The following is a 17814-nucleotide window of genomic DNA, read 5'->3' as shown; positions in this document are numbered from 1 at the left end:
TCATTTTTCAAAAACTTTTTTCTACTTACTATCAGTTTAAAAACTTTTTTTTGTTAGGAAAAAATTTAAGACCTACAGAAAATTTAAAAAAAAAAAGAACTGTAGATCAAGACGCCGAGCTTTGGTAACCTAGCTTTATGAAAGAAACCTGTAGCCAATCATTGAAGCTGAATCACCAAAGATCGGAGAATGTCTACTAATTTCAACTTACCATATGAATATAGTTTGGAATATAGTAGTAAAATAATATAACCTAATAGTATATATATAACAGTCCAAAAAAGTAGATGTGAACACACCGACAGCGCAGCACAACCGACACAGACATACACATTGAATGTCGAATTGAAGGCGTTTTGGAGACGGGCGGGACAAATAGGTTGGGGAGGGGAGACGAGGATGAGGCTCCGCCTACTTGCAGGACCGTTACGATGCGCAGATTGTGTCTCAAGATAGGTACAAGGACGCCCCGAATAAGAAGATAGTATCGAAGGAGATGCGCGGGATGAGATAACTCCACGTGGATTTGACCTGAATACCTTTGAATGATAACGGAATGATAAAGAAGACGGAAGGAAATATTAGAGGGAATTAGGTCACAATACTTGATTAATTATCTTTATACATTCGAATTGATAGAGTATATTTTGTTTTGAGAAGTCAGTGACAAAATGAAGTAAAACATCTGAAAAACGATTTTGGGTCCTGCCACGAAAATTATAAACAGGGAATAAAATATTGAAAATTAATAATTTATTTCAGACAAATTCCTGCAGTCTAATTTTGTCAAATGATCTGATTGAGAACTTCAAAATATTAAAAATAAAATTTCCCAACCACACATTTTTTCAAAAACATTCTTTTGACTATTAGAAATTGTAAGCCTAAAAATTCAAAGATATTTCTTATGTTTTTTTTTAAATAACAATAACTTTTTGGCATGTTGTCACATTGTTTCCAACATATGTACCTTTAAAGTTTTAATTTTTAAATTTGTACTTTTTTTTGGTAACTGTTTTACAATTGAATATCAGAATTAAATTTACAAGTAATTGTTTGAATTTTAACGTTTATGGAAGTTTTATTTAATCCTGTTGTTCTAAAATTTTTTAAAGAATTTACGGTGATTATTTTAATTTTGAGCAATTGTTGATACACAAAACTAAAGTTTCAAATTTTTTTGAAACTTAACCGATTTTATTGCTGATTATCAGAATCTTCAAATAATATAGAAAACTAAGAAAAATGTGGTTGAGAAGACGGAAAATTGGTGCCTTGTCACGACATTTGAGTGTGCTCATTTTTGAAATGAGCAGGCACACACACAGGGCTCCGCGCCGCATCGGAGCACAGTTTGCTTTTGTTTCGGAGAAGACGGGCGGGACGAAGAGATAGATAGAGAGAATTAAAGAATGAAGAGACACAGAATAGATGCTCATTAACATTCTGACTTTTTGCATTATGTTTGGGAATTTCATTTTATTAGTGGGAAGTTACTTGAATACTGACATTCATTTTGTTAGTCCGTTTAAACTTTAAGAAAACTCGATTTGAGAAAAAAACATTTTTCATTAATTTTTTCTGTTCTCAGACAGAGAGAAGTGTTGTTGAAGTGATAAAAGATAAGTGGAGTCACGAAGAACAAGCCAACTCACTGCTGCTCGCCGAGCAGCTCATTTGTCAATAGAGACAGAATCTATTGAGAGAATATTACAGAAAGAGAGATAAGAGGTATGAGAATATGATAACGACAAAAATATCTTTTGTTTTTTCAAAGTCCATATTTCATTATTTTTTAATTTTTGGAAAGTTTTGCAACAGATTTTTTTTCAATTTGTTGACAAAACCAAAAATTACAAAAAAAGATAAACATTTGTCGACGTCCTTGAAACAAAATTGAAACTTGGAAAATTTTGCTAATTAGCAAGCAACGAAAATGTTTTTTTTTGTTTCTCCGAGTTCTTAATCGCGCGGTTTTTTTTTGCAGAAAAGTATAAGATTTTTTCTAAATTCCAATCTCCAGTTTTCCTGATAGTGATTGCCATTTTCAATGTGCACTTCTACTAAAGAATCAATGATCTCTAAGCAATATAATTTCCTTTTGAGATACATTCAATATTATCAAGTTCTTAATCGTTTCACTAGTGATAGAATCATCTTGTTTCCTGTCAATAGATATCATGTCAATTAATCTCTAATTCTCTACATTTTCTATTGTATATCATCTTTTTTATTTAGGAGAAGTACAATAAATCACTGATTGCAATTCATTTGTTACAAAAGTGAGACGGCACAAGCGATGATTTTTCTGAACTTTTATAGAATATCTATAGACTTTTGACAATAATCTGAAAAAAAACTGAAAAAAGAAGTTATTAATTTTTTAAAGAGAAATGATTTCGAAATGTTGAAGAAATTGCTCAAAGCTTCTCGAGGGCATCATTCAAATCTCCAATAATATCCTCCACATTTTCAATGCCAACGCTGCAAAAATTATTAAATTGTAGTTTCTAATAATTTACTCCTATTTAAGTTATTTTTAAAAAATGTTTTTAACTGGAAAAAATAAAATGGCCAAAACAATTTTAAGGGAGCACTTTCGAATTGAAAATCGGATATTGTCAAAATTGCCGATAGAAAGTTTCTGTTATGTACTTTAAATAGAATTTAAATACAAAAGTTTTGATTCAGAAGAACTCAGAGCGTACCTAAATCGGAGAAGTCCAGGGGCAACAGTCGGACCATCCAAATATCGAAGTAAATGTTTACCATGAGACATTGACAGAGGATGTTCGATTAAAGATTCAGTACCACCAAGAGATACTGCATGAATGATTAGTTTAAGACTCTGGAATAATAATTCTTCAGAATTTTCATTTAGATTAATAAACTAGCCTCAACAAGCTTGATTGCATTTTCAGCAGTTCCAACATCAAATGCAATCATTCCAGCAAATTGTTTCATTACTTGTTTAGCATATTGATGCTGTGGGTGGGATGGAAGTCCTGGATAAAAGACACGTTCAACTTTTGGATGGGATTCTAGAAATTCTGCAGTTTTCTGAGCATTTTCTGAAATCCTATCAACTCGCAATCCAAGAGTTTTGAGACCTCTGGTCAACAGGGCAGCGTCGTATGGACTCTGCAAGTTTCAAGTTTTTTGTTTTTTTTTCTACTCAGAAACTGCTTACCAAAGAACTTCCAGTCGTCAATTGTTGAAGTTTAAGTTTTTTCCAATTATCATAAGATGATACTGTAACAACTCCAGCAATCACATCCGTATGTCCTCCAATGTATTTTGAGCTGCAATTCTTTTCGAATTTTATTTACGAAAAAATCAGTGGGAGTTTTGTAAAATCAAATTTATTGTAGTTCAGTATGAGCACCTAACACTGCAAAATGTTTAAATTGTTCAAAGTTTCCAGTCAAAGTTCTGGTTACTTGCCAAAATTTCAAAAACTGGAAGCTTTTTACTAAAGTCTTTTACTTGGACATTTCAACACTATAGGAGATGATTCAAATCATTTCCTTACTGATGCTTCTCCTTCGACGCTTTTAAAAGAATGGAAAGTTTTACTTTAAAATTAATGTGGCCTAGACAAATTTTCAACTGCCAATCTCCGTTTTATTTTTGAGACTCGATCCACCTATGAATTAAATTTTGGAATAACTAGTCTTACCAGCTATGAAGACTGATGTCTGCTCCAAGTTTCAGTGGTTGAATGTTGTATGGAGATGAGAAAGTTGCATCAAGACATGTAAGAATCTGAAAAACAGTAAAATTAATAGATTACTTGAATAATTAATCTAGCTCTCTTAATCGTATATTTTTTAACCTTATATTTCTTTGCCACTTCAATTGTTCCCAAAATATCTGGAACTGCCATCGTTGGATTGGCAATTGATTCAAAGTAAATCATCTTAGTATTTGGCCGAATTGCTTTTTCAACAGCTCCAGCAAAATCCTTTTCTTTTTCAACGTCAACAGAAGTTATTTCAACTCCAAAACGAGCCAATGTCTCATTAATAAATGATGATGTACCACTATAAATTGGGTTCATAACAATCATATGAGCACCGGAACTCAGAAATTCCAGAAAAACTGCACTAATCGCTGCAAGACCCGAGTTGTATAGGAGGGATCCTGCACCGCCTTCTATCTCATTAATCACAACTTCCACATTTTCAGTTGTTGGATTTCCGCATCGACGATATACAAAGTTGGCACCGTGATTGTCTTCATTGAATTGATCAACTGTTTTGAAACGATAAGTACTTGAATGATAAATTGGAACAACTACTGGATCAGCATTTGAAAGTGGTTTTGCATGAGATGTTGAAATTCGACTGTCCAAGTGGAGACTTTCAAATCTGATTAAAAGGATATGTGAAAACAATTCCGTTACTAACAAAACTTTTTTTATACATTCAAAAAAGTTTGATCTGCGTTCGGGGGGAATCGAACCCCCGTCGAATGCTTGGAAGGCATCCATGCTGACCATTACACCACGAACGCGGTGATTTGATGAAAATAGATATAAAAAAGAAGAAAACATAAATATATGTACGATTTTATCGGGATTTATAGGGATACATAGTCGGAAAATCAAGTTCCCGTCTTTTAAATACCCTTTCCATCATTTCTTTATAAAACCACCGCGTTCGTGGTGTAATGGTCAGCATGGATGCCTTCCAAGCATTCGACGGGGGTTCGATTCCCCCCGAACGCAGATTGTTTTATTTTTTAAAGTTTTACCAGAACACCCTTGCCCTAGAACACATTTGCTGGCAAACTCTGCATAGGAGAAACACATATACCTATCGCAACTTGTGGTTCAATCTCCAGGTTTTTTAATTTCACGCCAGAATGCATTATTTAGACGAGGAGGCCGGTAGGTTTCAGGCTGTCACAGGCCTTGAAACCGTGCCTACCTCTGATGGATGCGCTACAGTAGTCAATTAAACATTGAAAAATAAAAAATGCAACGAAACTGAAAATTACGATGCCTAAAAAACCTAGTTTTTACTTTAGAAAATGACCGGGGAACTCCTTGAAATTCAGTAAACTCACTTTTCTCCCAAACGTTCTCTTGCCTCGTTATTTCCAGCTGGCCAGTTGAAACTGTCACTAAAAGAATTTCAACTATACGAGAATATCAGTGTGGACACTTACCTCATTGTGTCCAACAGCAAATAGAACTGAAATGTGATTACAAATGAAATGTATTTATCAGTTCTCCAATAATCTCTCGCTGATGCAAGATCAGATAGATTATCAGTTCTTATCATTAGTTAGTCTCCACATGATGACTTTAAAATTATCAGTGTTTTGTTAGTTTGGTTTTGGTAAATTTTCAACGAAATGTAGAGGTAAAATTTGCCAGCAAAGTTTATTCAACTTCATTCTTCTTGTAAAACTTTTCAAAATAAAACAATCTGCGTTCGGGGGGAATCGAACCCCCGTCGAATGCTTGGAAGGCATCCATGCTGACCATTACACCACGAACGCGGCGATTATGTGAAGAAAGGATGGAAAAGGTATTTAAAAGACGGGAACTTGATTTTCCGACTATGCATCCCTATAAATCCCAATAAAATCGTACATATAAAGATATTTTATTCTTTTTATATCCATTTTCGTTACATCACCGCGTTCGTGGTGTAATGGTCAGCATGGATGCCTTCCAAGCATTCGACGGGGGTTCGATTCCCCCCGAACGCAGATTATTTTATTTTGAAAAGCTTTACAAGAACATCTTGAAGTTGAATAAATCCCCCCGAAAGCAGAGGTAATTTTGGAATTGTTGAAACATTGTTACTGGATTGCTTAAAGCCATGGGTTTTCTAGCCGTCCTTCCTCCTTGTATAAGCTCATAAAATATTTATTCATATTCATTCAAGTAATACAATTTTTAACACAATTGTGATAATTCGGATACAGTTTAAGAAACAAAAAATTCAAATAATGAAAAAATACAGGAAAATCATAATTCATCTCGATCCACTGATGGTGATGGAGTGTTGATATCTGCAGAATTCAAAACTTTCGAAATTTCTGAATCGTATTCTGTCCATTCTTTGATAATACGTTTTGCCGAGTTCAGTTTTGGTTCTTTTGTCAGTGGATTGTTGCACTGAAATACATTTTTTAAAAATATTTTTTAAAAATATTGGTTTAACACAAAAAGTGCTTAAAAGTATTAAATCTCACCAAGTCAATTGTTTTTGCCTTTTCTTTACTTCCATCATCACACCATGTCTCACACCAAAGCCATTCCTGAGGTAATGATTTAATAGGAACTTCGTGAAGCATGTTGTTCGGAAGATCTTGATCCAAATTCGAAAGACTGTTCGGATCAGCAGATAGGCTGTCGTACCGACCACGAAGGCGGTCTCCAGCTGAGAACTCGCGGAACGCCTGAAAAATGTTGTATTATAAAAGAACATGCACGTTAGATAGGAAATGAAATTAATATTTTGTTACGAACAAGATTGTAAGCCTTGTAAGAGTACGGTAGTTTCTACTTGATTCTACTTCGTTTTCTTCAATTATTTCACTTTTTTTTGTATAAGATCCATTTTTCTACTACTTCGTTTTCCACGACTTAAATTGTAAAACAACGAAGTCTGGAAGCTACTGTAATTCTTCAAAGGCGCACAGTTTTTCACAGCTTCCTTTAAAAATATACAAACTTTTCGAAACCCAATTTCCCGTAATCCACAAAATTAATCCTTATATACCTTAAGATCAACAACATAAAGTGCACTAATATGATATTTTCGCCCCATCAAATGATTCTTCCAATATCCACTTTTCCAAAATCGGAATCCATCCATCTCTGTTCGACTCTCACAAAATGGAACATATCTGAATGAATAATAACAGTTAATTGGGTTCTTATATTGTAATTCTTACCCATAAGGAGCCCCATTTAAATTGAAATCCATCAATTCTTGTAAATCAGCTCGAACAACTTGATCGGCATCTACGAAGATGATTTTATCCACATTTAGAGGAAATAAAACATCCAAAAATAGAATCTGAAAAGTTTCAAGTGTGATTATCCAAAATTCTAATAAGATTTACCTTGTATCCCCACATAACTCTTTGTTTTTCCGTTTGTTTATGCAACCATTTTGGCCATTTGTACTCGACAAGCTCGAATTCAAACTTATAGAATTCCGCCAATTTGGGAATCGTTTCTTTGAATTTTGGCGATAAGTAGTTCTTGAGAAGCCAGAATTTGACTTTTTGTGTTTTCGTGTTATTCAAGACGGAAGTCATCATAATCCGCATGAAACGTTCGTAGAGATGACCAGAAGCAAGCGAAAATACATTTATGACTTCTGATGGTTCAGGTGATGCGAAGTAGCTAAAATATGTTTTTAATAGAAATTTCAAATAATAATTACTAACTTTTTAGCACTGTTCAAAAGACTTTCAATTGATAACTCGTCATCTGACTCTTTCGGTTCGGTAAGCTCCTCAACAGAAAGTTCTACCCATTTTCCAGAAAACGAGTCTGAAAATTATTGAGTATTAAGTATGAATTACGTGTAAATTGATCAAATAAATTATTTAACTTTCCTATTCATACTTCGCTAAACAAAAACAAATCTAAAATTGAATATAACTTTTCAAATTGTACTAACCAACAACAATTTGAATATCATTCTCAACTGGAATCGAGTCAATCGTCACAATTTTGTGTTCGTCCGCCGAATGTCCATTTCTTAAATGCAGATTCCAAACTCCTGGTTCAGCCTGTTTAAAAAGCAAAGTATGAATATAAAATTAGTAACAGAAGTATATACCTTCAATTGAAAATATCCTAAGTTCAACATGACTATTGTGTCATAGTTCTTGCCACCCGAACTCAATTCAACTTCCAATCCATCTGATGCTTCTCCACTCATCTTCCGAGATGTACCTTCGACAAGAATATGCTCCAAGCTGTAAACTGCTTCAACGTCCTCTGATGCCTGTAAATCAAAACTTGAAAATATGAAAATATCCTAATGGTTACATAACTCTAAATGCATATACTTACTGTTTCTAATAGAATATTATCTAAATCATATTCCGCCTTTTTCACTTCAATCATCCAAGCATCATTTGTCTCAAGAGACATTGTCAATAATTGTTTTTGAGGAAGATTTGAGAATACTACAGAATGATTTTCCATTGATCCATCTTCATTAAACAAAAGCTTTTCGTTTGCAACAAATCGATAAAATCGTTTAATGGGCATTTCTTGAATATCGGCAGACGGATTGAAGATTATCTAAACTTATTTTATTATTTGATAGTATCCTGCAAAGTCAAACTTCGATTCGTGAATTGGTGATTCTTTGCAGAATTTTAACGACTGAAATTATTTGTTGAGCTTCTCGTGATACTGGATTGGCGATCCAAGTTACAGTAATTGTTGAATTGGTGGAATCAATTGGAGGAAATATGATTGTATTTCTGAAAGTCACGTGTTCATAGAATTAGTTGTGTCCTATATGTTTTGACAGAAAAACGTTAAATTGAATTTGAAATACTCGGCGTAGTTCAAAATGCTAAAATACCACTAAAAAAAAAGAAAAATGTATTTGACACTCTGCCATATCTATTTGCTTCAATTTAGCCTATAATAAGAACTACAAGACTAATTAGCAATTTGCTTCCATCACTTTTGAACAAATTCGATTTAATCTGTTTTTAGTAATGTATTTTTGAAACTGTTACAAATTTAATTACCCATTTCCTGATTCCATGAACTCATCAAAATCCATTCTTTGCTGGTCTTCTTTAAATTTTTTTGCGATAGAGCAGTAGAAACTGATAGTGACGTCATACACTGTATTTTCGTTGAAAAACGTTGCAGCTTTCTGAAATGCTCAGAAATTTATAAAGTTTGGTAAAACTGCTCACTGTTGCTCCTTTCTCTTTCCAAAATGTATCCAAATAATTGAAATCATCCGTTTTCAAAAGCTCAGTTCTTCCAGCAAGAGGCCCAATTAGCAATCCATTCGACACTACAACCGTTTCTCCAGGATTAACTCCAATATCCAAAGGAGATAAATTAATATTTTTCATACAAAAACTCTCAATTTTTGATAGAATCGTCATGTCAGAGTTTGGTCCAACATTTTCAAAATTGAACGAGCATGGATTGTCGTTGCTCCGAGAGCTTGATGGATTTGGGATCAGTGCAATCTTATTATTTTTCTGAGATGCAATAGATCGAATAGCTTTGGTAGCAAATAACCGATTTGATGGATTCTCAAAATCAGCAATAATCCATGTTGTAACATCCTAAAAATTAGTTCAATTTTTAATTATCACGTTTTATCAATTTTACCGCATTCGCTAAAACTGTATCAGATTCCTCCGAGAAATAGTGCACATTCTTTAAAAATTGAATAGATCTTCTGAAAACAAACTGTTCCTAATATATTTATTTTGTATTAATTCTAAAAACCTGCTGATATTCAAAAATTCCTTATTGTTGAATGCCGTAGTGATCCTGAAATACAATTTTCAATAATTTTTAAACAAACCAGAATTTTTGTGAACCTCTGATTAAGGCGTTGAATAATATCCGGATTTGTCTTTTTCTCGAACCACCAACGATCAATTTGTACAGAATCTTCAATTAGTCCATGAAGTAATGCAAGTTGGAGTCGTGTTGTTTGTTTTTGAATATTTTGTGTCAACGAAGATTCAAATCTTTCAATTGATGTCTGTAAATAATAGTTATTTTCTTTAAATTCGAAATGTGTACATAGTTTCAAATGAAAACTTGTTATCCGTAAAAAATGACTTGAAAGAACGAACTCACCACATCTAATGGATATCCGTTGAGTAGAACAAGTGGTAATTGGGTTAGACCAGCTTCAGCCACAAATCGACTACCTTTCTGGAAGAATTCAAAAATTAAATAGTTGATTTCAATATCACCAATTTTACAACAACAAAAGTGGACGCTTATTACTTGAATATTACTGACAGCTATTAGAAAATGTTCCCCAAACGCAGATTTACTTATTTTGAAACAATTTATTACCTATAAATCGCGATATGCTCATATTGCCTCGGTGAGCACCATGGGCTCATATGAATCGAGCATCGGGCACAATGCGGTCATCGCGAAAACGAATTTGTGAGTGTGCACACTGCAGCGATTTTCGAGGCGCTATTTGAAAAGAAAAAATTACAGCCAAACATTTTTTTAAATATTCCCTTGATACTCTATAATTTCCAGTGATTCATATTAAAATATACATTCTTCTCTTGCAAACGTTCGATGAGTGTTTCTTAATCCAGAAAGTTCCTCTATGGTTCCTAGCTTAACCAATCCCCACTAGAAACGTCAACAACAAAGACCTATTCTAGATATTTCTTTCCTTTTCCCTGGCGTAAACATCTGTGATGCACTAACCAAAAAACAGCCACAAGAACGTTCTTGCAAAAGAGAACAGAGAAAATAGCATAGGCGACCCACAGAGACTCAGGCAGTGGAAGAACTAAAGGATGGAGCACCCCTTGCATCTAGTAAATTGTAGAAGGTTCTAGAAGATGCCAGAGGAACGTATAAAAACTCAAATCTTATGCAGAATTTTAACCAAACAAGAATTTTTAACTTCTGCTATTCAAACGCTGAAATTAACTGAATATGTCTACATGCAAAGCGATTGGAATCGACTTGGGTACTACGTACTCATGTGTCGGTATTTATCAAAATGGAAAGGTATGTAGTTGTATAAATGAATGAAAATTTTTAGGATTATGTAAACTGGAAGAAGATAATTTATTTTCCGTTTTCAGGTTGAAATCCTCGCGAACTCCGAAGGGAACAAGACTACGCCTTCCTACGTGGCTTTTACAGATACAGAGAGACTCGTTGGTGATGCAGCAAAAGATCAAGCCGCTCGTAATCCGGAGAATACAGTTTTCGATGCAAAACGTCTAATTGGAAGACGATTCGATGAAGAAACTGTTCAATCTGATATTAAACATTGGCCATTCACAGTTAAAGGAAAACAAGGAAAGCCCGTTGTTGAGGTTGAAGTGAAAGGAGAAAAACGAGAATTCAATGCTGAAGAAATATCTGCAATGGTACTTCAGAAGATGAAAGAAACGGCTGAAGCTGTACTTGGGCATTCTGTACGGGATGCTGTCATTACTGTGCCTGCATATTTTAATGATAGCCAGAGGCAGGCGACCAAAGATGCAGCTACTATTGCTGGACTCAATGCAATTCGTATTATCAATGAACCAACGGCGGCAGCTTTGGCCTATGGACTCGATAAAGGAATTACTGATGAGAAGAATATTTTGATTTTCGATTTGGGAGGAGGTACATTTGATGTCTCGATCCTTTCGATTGCGGAAGGATCTATTTTCGAAGTCAAGTCAACTGCAGGAGATACTCATCTTGGAGGAGAAGACTTTGATTCTCGAGTTCTACAACATTTTATGACCGAATTCAAAAGAAAAACTGGAAAAGATATTTCATCAAATCCCCGCGCAATTCGTCGTCTCCGAACGGCATGTGAACGTGCTAAGCGTACTCTTTCCAGTTCCACTGAAGCAACTGTAGAGGTCGATTCGTTATTTGATGGAACTGATTTCTATTCGAAAATCACACGTGCAAGATTCGAAGAGCTCTGTGCTGATCTTTTCCGCAAGACTTTGGAGCCGGTTGAAAAGGCACTTCGTGATGCAAAAACTGATAAAGGCAGAATCGATGAAGTTGTCTTGGTTGGGGGATCAACTCGTATACCGAAGATTCAGAAACTACTGAAGGAGTTTTTCAATGGGAAGGTAAGAATAATTACTCTAGATAATGATGAAAATAGTAACTTTTAATGATCTCAATTTTCAGGACCTCAACTGCTCCATTAATCCAGACGAAGCAGTAGCCTTTGGTGCAGCCGTTCAAGCAGCTGTACTTTCTGGAGTAAAAGATGATACTATCAAGGATGTTTTACTCGTTGATGTTGTCCCACTAAGTCATGGAATTGAAACAGCTGGAGGAGTAATGACCAATTTGATTGATAGAAACACTAGAATTCCTGCCAAAGCTTCCAAAACATTTACAACGTATGCAGACAATCAGCCTGGTGTCTCTATTCAAGTATACGAAGGAGAACGTGCTATGACTCGAGATAATCATCGTCTTGGAACATTTGAATTAACTGGAATCCCACCAGCTCCACGAGGAGTTCCACAAGTCGATGTAACGTTTGATATTGATGCAAATGGAATTCTCAATGTATCAGCTGCCGATAAATCAACTGGTAGATCAAACAGAATTACAATTCGCAATGAGAAGGGACGACTCTCTCAAGCTGATATTGATAGAATGGTCAATGAAGCAAAACAGTTTGAAAGAGAAGACGCAGCACAACGAGATCGAATTAGCTCGCGTAATCAATTAGAAGCGTATGCATTCCAAGTTAAGCAGGCTCTCGAAGAACATGGATCACTGTTATCAGCAGAAGATGCAAAACGTGCAAAAGATGCAGTTGAAGATACCCTTCGTTGGATGGAACGTAATACATTAGCGGATAAAGATGAAATTGAAGCAAAGGACAAAGAGTTAAAGTCTATTTGTCAAGATATTTTAACAAAAATGCATCAACAAGAAGCCCAATCAGGTTCCGGATGCGGCAACCCAGGATCTGGTGGATTCCATTCCAGCAATTATCCACAAGGACCTACTGTAGAGGAAGTTGATTAATTTATCTACACTGAATTTTCATAAGACTTTGTATTTATTTTAAAGATATCTGTGTAATATTTTGTAAATAAACATTGGAAAAAATACAATTCCTCATTAAAAGTTTTTCTCTGTACAATTAGCTTTAAAATTTGAACAATTTTTTTTCAAAATAAGTACATCTGCGTTCGGGGGGAATCGAACCCCCGTCGAATGCTTGGAAGGCATCCATGCTGACCATTACACCACGAACGCGGTGATTTCATGAAGAAATGATGGAAAGGGTATTTAAAAGATGGGAACTTGATTTTCCGACTATGCATCCCTATAAATCCCGATAAAATCGTACATATAAACATATTTTCTTCTTTTTATATCTATTTTCGTCAAACCACCGCGTTCGTGGTGTAATGGTCAGCATGGATGCCTTCCAAGCATTCGACGGGGGTTCGATTCCCCCCGAACGCAGATATTTTGAAATTTTTGTCAAAAAAATTCGAAATGATATGGAATTATCCCTTTTTAACGAACCTTCAAAGCATTGATTAGACTATCCTTTGACTTCCAAAAAACTTTTTTTGTAGGAGGAACAATCATAGAATCTACAGCTTCTTCTATGCTTTTTCCATATTTCGCTTCGTCGAGAATCGGCACGAAACCAAATCTTTAAATAAATTTAATTAGTTCAATTCTTATTTGAAATTAATTAGAAATATACCTAATATGAATTCCTGTTTGGAAATTTCTGATAACATCATCGAAAACTCTGTCGTCTGAATCAAACGGATCAAGAAACATAATCAGGTTAAATATATTCCGAGAAATTGGTCGGATTTGGCCAGGAGGGAATGGTTGAAGCATTAGCATAAGAGATTTATATGGACTTCTTGTTGATTCCAGATCGTTCAGATACTGAAAGTTTGTTTTTTAAATTACTTTATTTTATATTTTCTCAATTAAATTGTTTTCTATTGAATCCTTTTAGATTGGCCCAATCAAAAATTAACGTACAACAGGCTCGGCAATGGAATAATCAAATGCGTGTTCAGATAGTTTCACTGAAGATAAATCCACCAAGGTAAGCATTTTGGGAATATTGATTCTCTCGAATTCCTCAGTTTCTGAATTTCCGAACCCTTTCACAAATTCATTGACCATTTTCTTCTCTTCTTCTACTTTTTCCATCAAAGCAAATAAATCAACAAATGAGTCTCCTTTAGCAATAACTCTTCCGTTAATTGCCAAAATATTTGTTCCTGATTCAATTCCTTTTGCTTCGAGAGTTTCTTGTCCTTTTTGTATTGATCTTTGCAATGTTTCATTGAGATTTTGATGAGATGTTACCCTAAAAATTACATTTTTAGATTCCAAAAAGTTCATTATTCTAGTTGTTCTATAAATATTTTAGTGGTTAATTTGTTAATTCGAACAAAAAAACCTTAACTTTCAAGAAGAGCCCAAATTTATAAAAGTTATTAGAGCTGCCGGAAATTTTTCAGAATCTCAACTTTTTTTTAGGTGTTTATTATATTTGATATTTGAATTAAAAGATTGTTTTTAATACGTTTTCAGATTTTTGAAATTAAAACAATTAAATAACCTGGCATGTGTAGGAAAATCCTGCAGTAGAATTTCCATTTCACGAATTTCGGTCAAACTTTTCAGTTTTTGGCACGTTTTAAAACCCAAATCTTTTAGCTGCCACTGCTTTAACGGCACAATTTCTCCTTGTTTTTCAAGATTTTCACGTAAAGATTCCAACTCGTTCTGCAATTCCAAGTGCCGATTTTTTAGAATTTTGAAATTCAATCCATGAAGGTTCTCAGGTTCATCCAATTTATTGGTTGACGAAGAATCCACAGCCTTGTATTCCGTGTTTTTCAAAGCAAGTTCCACTCCATAACCAGATAATGAAGGCTTTTGATCTGAAAATCTAGAAAAGTGGCGAACCACGAATCTGAGATTTTTGTGCTTTTCGATCAGACTTTGAGCTTCAAGAAGGAGATTCTTGAGTTCGTAAGTGCCAAGTTCTCCATAAATTAAAATAGTTTTCTCAGCGGTTGATTGAACTGGGTAAATATGATCAAATGAAAAGATTCTGTAAAAATCACAAAAATTTATATTATTATATTCAAATCAACCAACTTTAAATTGTTATCATCATAATTATTAAGATTCAGCTCACTCAACTGACATCCCGCCTGACCACCATATACAAAAAACGAAAATGAACATTTTTCTGGTTTGAATTCCATTCCAATTTGCTCATGAGCCTGTACTCTAGGTGATATTGATCTAGTAGCCAATGAAAAACGGAGAAGCTTCATTTCAAATGGGCCGAGAATATTGTTTGCAACCGACATACCAAAATCATATTTATTGCGAATAGAATCTGATAAATATTTCATTTATAAAATCAATCTATTTCCATTGTGGAAAAACTAACCATTTTTGTTGGAAGTTTCATCGATTTCCTGGTTGACACTATTCACAAAATTCCAGAATGCTTCGGGGTTTTCTTTTCCAATATACTCACTAAAAAGTCAACTTTTTTAATATTAAAAACTGAACAACTCACCTAATTTCGGCCAAAATCGAGGATGACCTCCACTTGGCATTAAGACGAACGTTTATTGAATTGTCATTCCAGCAAAACTTTAAATTTGCAAGAAACAATAGAAAGTGTGTTAAACGCATTGGAGACGGGTCAAATTTAACTTGAGATGTGATATTTGAGAACTGATTCCGATTACCAAGAAGTTTTCCAACTCAACAAAATTACTCCACTTTTCGAAGGGTCACGGTCCCTCATGAAAACCGTTACCATTTTTAAATACGTCTCTATATTTTTTGAAACACCATTTCAAGCAACGAATTGAGCCAAAAAAGACAGTAAAAGTGATTCGTCCATGTATCATCTTGACATGTATCTGAAGAATTACAAGCCAATATTGAAGATCAAATATTAAATTTTTATTATAAATTCATCTAAATATCTAAATGAACTTTAATATATTCGGGATGGGATGTTTGAAAGCGATAGAGTATGTTAACTTTTAGAAAATTATATTTTTATTCAAATTTATAAGAAAACATGAGAATTTCCCAATTGCTCTTGATTTATTTCACAACATCCTTTCAACGGGTCGAATTTGGAAAAGTTTGACATCAGCTAATAGCCCTTAATTGTATAACGTTCTTGTAAAATTTTTCCAAGTTCTTCCATTTAAGATGTATCCTTATTTCTGTCTTTCTACACGTGAAAATTTGATTAAAACACATGTCAGTTTCGTTTTCTAATCGTTCTTTGCATCATCAGCCCATTCTTCGTCTATCCTTGCGTTATCAATCAGTTTTCCAGATTAAAAAAATAAAGATAAGGCTTGTATGTGTATAGTTAAAACTACCTGTATTTTTACAGGAAACTGAGAATTCACATTGGACAATGTATCTGAAGCCAGTTTTATTTACAATCTCAATTTTTGAAACGATATTAGGGCTGTGCGGCTGATGACTCGGCTGGTGGAGAGAATCAAGTTTTTCAACGTGTTAGCACTGATCAATTAAAGAATATTTGTATTTGCAGTATTGGCTGAGTCATGAGCTTCTTATTCTAGAAAAAAGTTTTTTTTTTTTTAAGTGCACACACCTTGACAAAACAGTCGGCTTTTTGAATCAGCCGAGTAACTCGGCTGTCGGCTGTCGGCTGATTGGAAAAACGAGTTTTTCTGGAAGGGGTGTGCACTTTTTTAAAAACTTTTTTCTAGAATTAGAAGCTCAAGACTCAGCCGATATGGCAAATACAAGTATTCCCTAAATGATCATTGCTAATACGTTGAAAAACGTTGATTGTCTCCATCAACCGAGTCATCAGCCGCACAGCCCTAAACGATATTTAAATATCGATAAAACTTTTTTAGAAAAGAAGACCAGGAAAAAAACCCTTTAAAATTTTTTAACGAAAGTTTGGCAGTTTGCCAAAACTCTGTCTGAAAATTTTGAAAAGTGTAAAAACTTTCGCAGTTTTCTATTTAGATTTTCAGTATTTTTGACTAATACTGAACATATTTTGGCAAACATCCCTGGTTTCGTTCAATAAGAATTTTGAAAAAGTGAGCTATAAGTTGAAATTTGTTAAAAAATTTTATCCGAAAATTTTGAAAAACGGCAATTATCGAATTATCGAGAAAATTCTCAGAATGAAATATTAAAATCTCCAGTTTTTTATGTGTTGGGAAGGAAAAAAGTTAAATTGTATTACCAAAAAAAAGACTCACTACAATAAAAGTTTATTAAACTCGATAATTGCCGAATTGCAGAATTCTCGAAAATTTTCGATTGCCGCCTGATTCCAATGTCAACAAGGCAGAAATATATTCCCAAGAGTTTAATGTTTGGGCCAGTCAGTTGTACATTTACAACTACATTATGCAACATTTCCTGTAGCGATTCGGTTTTTAGTACAAACATATAAACAGTTGACCTATTTAATTTCCAATTTATCCCACTCAAAGACACACCCATTGTTCTCACGAATCTTACATCATTATGATGACATTTATGGGGTTATTCAAGTAGTGTCGGAAAATTAAAAAGTGTAGAAAAATTACGTCACAACCTTATTCAAGTAGATAAAAACATGTATTTAAATACATTTGTGACGTCACAAATGTATTTAAGTACATTTTGCTACATTACTTGAATAACCCCATTATAGCCAAAAAACATGAGTTTATCTAAATAAACCATCTGTGTACGTGACTTTCATAACTTTCTTTTTGTTCCATAAAAGAGTCGTCTCATGATAACATCATACCCCTCCCCTCCTCTTCTTTTCCCTGTTCTCCGTCATTTATGCATTCATTTTGTTGCATGGCGGTTGTTGGTACACGTGTACCCCTTTTCTTATCATAATGATCAGCTTGCTAGCTTAGCGATTTATGTCCTCTGACTATTGTCATCTGAATTAGAAGATGTTTGGTATTTGTTATATTTTTGGATAGCTTTTTTTTGAAAAAAAAACATCAGTATTATTTGTTTGATAATTATTTGATAGCGTTGATTTCTCAACCCGAAATTGTTCACTTTTCAAAAATTTTGTT

The 17814-nt window shown here is 34.2% G+C and overlaps 3 protein-coding genes and 11 non-coding genes across 15 annotated transcripts; 7 read left to right on the top strand and 7 right to left on the bottom strand.

Moving 5' to 3' along the window:
* Positions 1–101: 101 nt before the first annotated feature.
* On the bottom strand, positions 102–199 carry mir-79. Its single transcript, NR_000169.2, has one exon. It is a non-coding gene; the product is annotated as a pre-microRNA mir-79 (primary transcript).
* Positions 112–193, top strand: C12C8.6. The gene has a single exon (NR_050364.1). It is a non-coding gene; the product is annotated as an Unclassified non-coding RNA C12C8.6 (non-coding RNA).
* A 296-nt stretch (positions 200–495) lies between the features above and the next one.
* C12C8.8 lies at positions 496–611 on the top strand. Its single transcript, NR_101598.1, has one exon. It is a non-coding gene; the product is annotated as an Unclassified non-coding RNA C12C8.8 (non-coding RNA).
* Positions 612–2216: 1605 nt separating this feature from the next.
* On the bottom strand, positions 2217–5288 carry cbl-1 (the record flags this gene model as incomplete). Of its 2 annotated transcripts, NM_060085.4 has the most annotated exons (8): positions 2217–2484; positions 2709–2848; positions 2896–3141; positions 3191–3302; positions 3680–3765; positions 3836–4370; positions 5071–5127; positions 5173–5288. In NM_060085.4, 8 exons carry the CDS (start codon positions 5286–5288, stop codon positions 2421–2423), a joined length of 1356 nt encoding a protein of 451 aa, NP_492486.2. The 2 variants fall into 2 exon arrangements, with proteins under 2 accessions (NP_492486.2, NP_001122419.1); NM_001128947.4 differs by lacking the exons at positions 2217–2484; positions 2709–2848; positions 2896–3141; positions 3191–3302 and having other exon boundaries at positions 3749–3765; positions 4042–4370.
* Positions 4440–4518, top strand: C12C8.7. Its single transcript, NR_050363.1, has one exon. It is a non-coding gene; the product is annotated as an Unclassified non-coding RNA C12C8.7 (non-coding RNA).
* C12C8.t3 lies at positions 4444–4515 on the bottom strand. Its single transcript has one exon. It is a non-coding gene; the product is annotated as a tRNA-Gly (tRNA).
* Positions 4655–4738, bottom strand: C12C8.5. The gene has a single exon (NR_050362.1). It is a non-coding gene; the product is annotated as an Unclassified non-coding RNA C12C8.5 (non-coding RNA).
* C12C8.t4 lies at positions 4658–4729 on the top strand. The gene has a single exon. It is a non-coding gene; the product is annotated as a tRNA-Gly (tRNA).
* Positions 5289–5436: 148 nt separating the features above from the next.
* Positions 5437–5508, bottom strand: C12C8.t2. The gene has a single exon. It is a non-coding gene; the product is annotated as a tRNA-Gly (tRNA).
* Positions 5509–5649: 141 nt separating this feature from the next.
* C12C8.t5 lies at positions 5650–5721 on the top strand. The gene has a single exon. It is a non-coding gene; the product is annotated as a tRNA-Gly (tRNA).
* A 144-nt stretch (positions 5722–5865) lies between these two features.
* Positions 5866–15432, bottom strand: uggt-2 (UDP-glucose:Glycoprotein Glucosyltransferase). The gene is made up of 23 exons (NM_060083.5): positions 15291–15432; positions 15159–15247; positions 14858–15104; positions 14313–14810; positions 13724–14057; positions 13431–13624; positions 13244–13376; positions 9830–9907; positions 9565–9731; positions 9470–9514; positions 9350–9419; positions 8920–9303; positions 8746–8876; positions 8328–8469; positions 8051–8284; positions 7815–7982; positions 7653–7764; positions 7417–7522; positions 7087–7372; positions 6916–7040; positions 6741–6867; positions 6211–6417; positions 5866–6133 (listed from the first exon to the last, which is right to left on the bottom strand). Exons 1-23 carry the CDS (start codon positions 15407–15409, stop codon positions 5984–5986), a joined length of 4146 nt encoding a protein of 1381 aa, NP_492484.2. The 5' UTR covers positions 15410–15432; the 3' UTR covers positions 5866–5983.
* On the top strand, positions 10626–12820 carry hsp-70 (Heat shock protein 70). The gene is made up of 3 exons (NM_060084.6): positions 10626–10738; positions 10816–11814; positions 11876–12820. The coding sequence occupies exons 1-3, from the start codon at positions 10664–10666 to the stop codon at positions 12731–12733; spliced, it is 1932 nt and encodes a 643-aa protein (NP_492485.1). The 5' UTR covers positions 10626–10663; the 3' UTR covers positions 12734–12820.
* On the bottom strand, positions 12896–12967 carry C12C8.t1. Its single transcript has one exon. It is a non-coding gene; the product is annotated as a tRNA-Gly (tRNA).
* Positions 13109–13180, top strand: C12C8.t6. Its single transcript has one exon. It is a non-coding gene; the product is annotated as a tRNA-Gly (tRNA).
* Positions 15433–17814: the final 2382 nt, after the last annotated feature.

This window comes from Caenorhabditis elegans, chromosome I, assembly GCF_000002985.6.
Source record: "Caenorhabditis elegans chromosome I".
Taxonomy (NCBI): domain Eukaryota; kingdom Metazoa; phylum Nematoda; class Chromadorea; order Rhabditida; family Rhabditidae; genus Caenorhabditis; species Caenorhabditis elegans.
This window is presented reverse-complemented; position numbering and strand designations above follow the sequence as displayed.

Excerpts from the sequence above, each read along its gene's own strand:
- uggt-2 (NM_060083.5), bottom strand. The coding sequence starts at position 15,409 with ATGCGTTTAACACACTTTCTATTGTTTCTTGCAAATTTAAAGTTTTGC. Across the intron at positions 9,908-13,243 it reads GTCTAATCAATGCTTTGAAG|AAAGGTAGTCGATTTGTGGC; the intron begins GTTCGTTAAAAA and ends GAATTCTTCCAG. Across the intron at positions 9,515-9,564 it reads ATTCAACGCCTTAATCAGAG|GATCACTACGGCATTCAACA; the intron begins GTTCACAAAAAT and ends ATTGTATTTCAG.
- hsp-70 (NM_060084.6), top strand. The coding sequence starts at position 10,664 with ATGTCTACATGCAAAGCGATTGGAATCGACTTGGGTACTACGTACTCA. Across the intron at positions 10,739-10,815 it reads GTATTTATCAAAATGGAAAG|GTTGAAATCCTCGCGAACTC; the intron begins GTATGTAGTTGT and ends TTCCGTTTTCAG. Across the intron at positions 11,815-11,875 it reads AGGAGTTTTTCAATGGGAAG|GACCTCAACTGCTCCATTAA; the intron begins GTAAGAATAATT and ends CTCAATTTTCAG.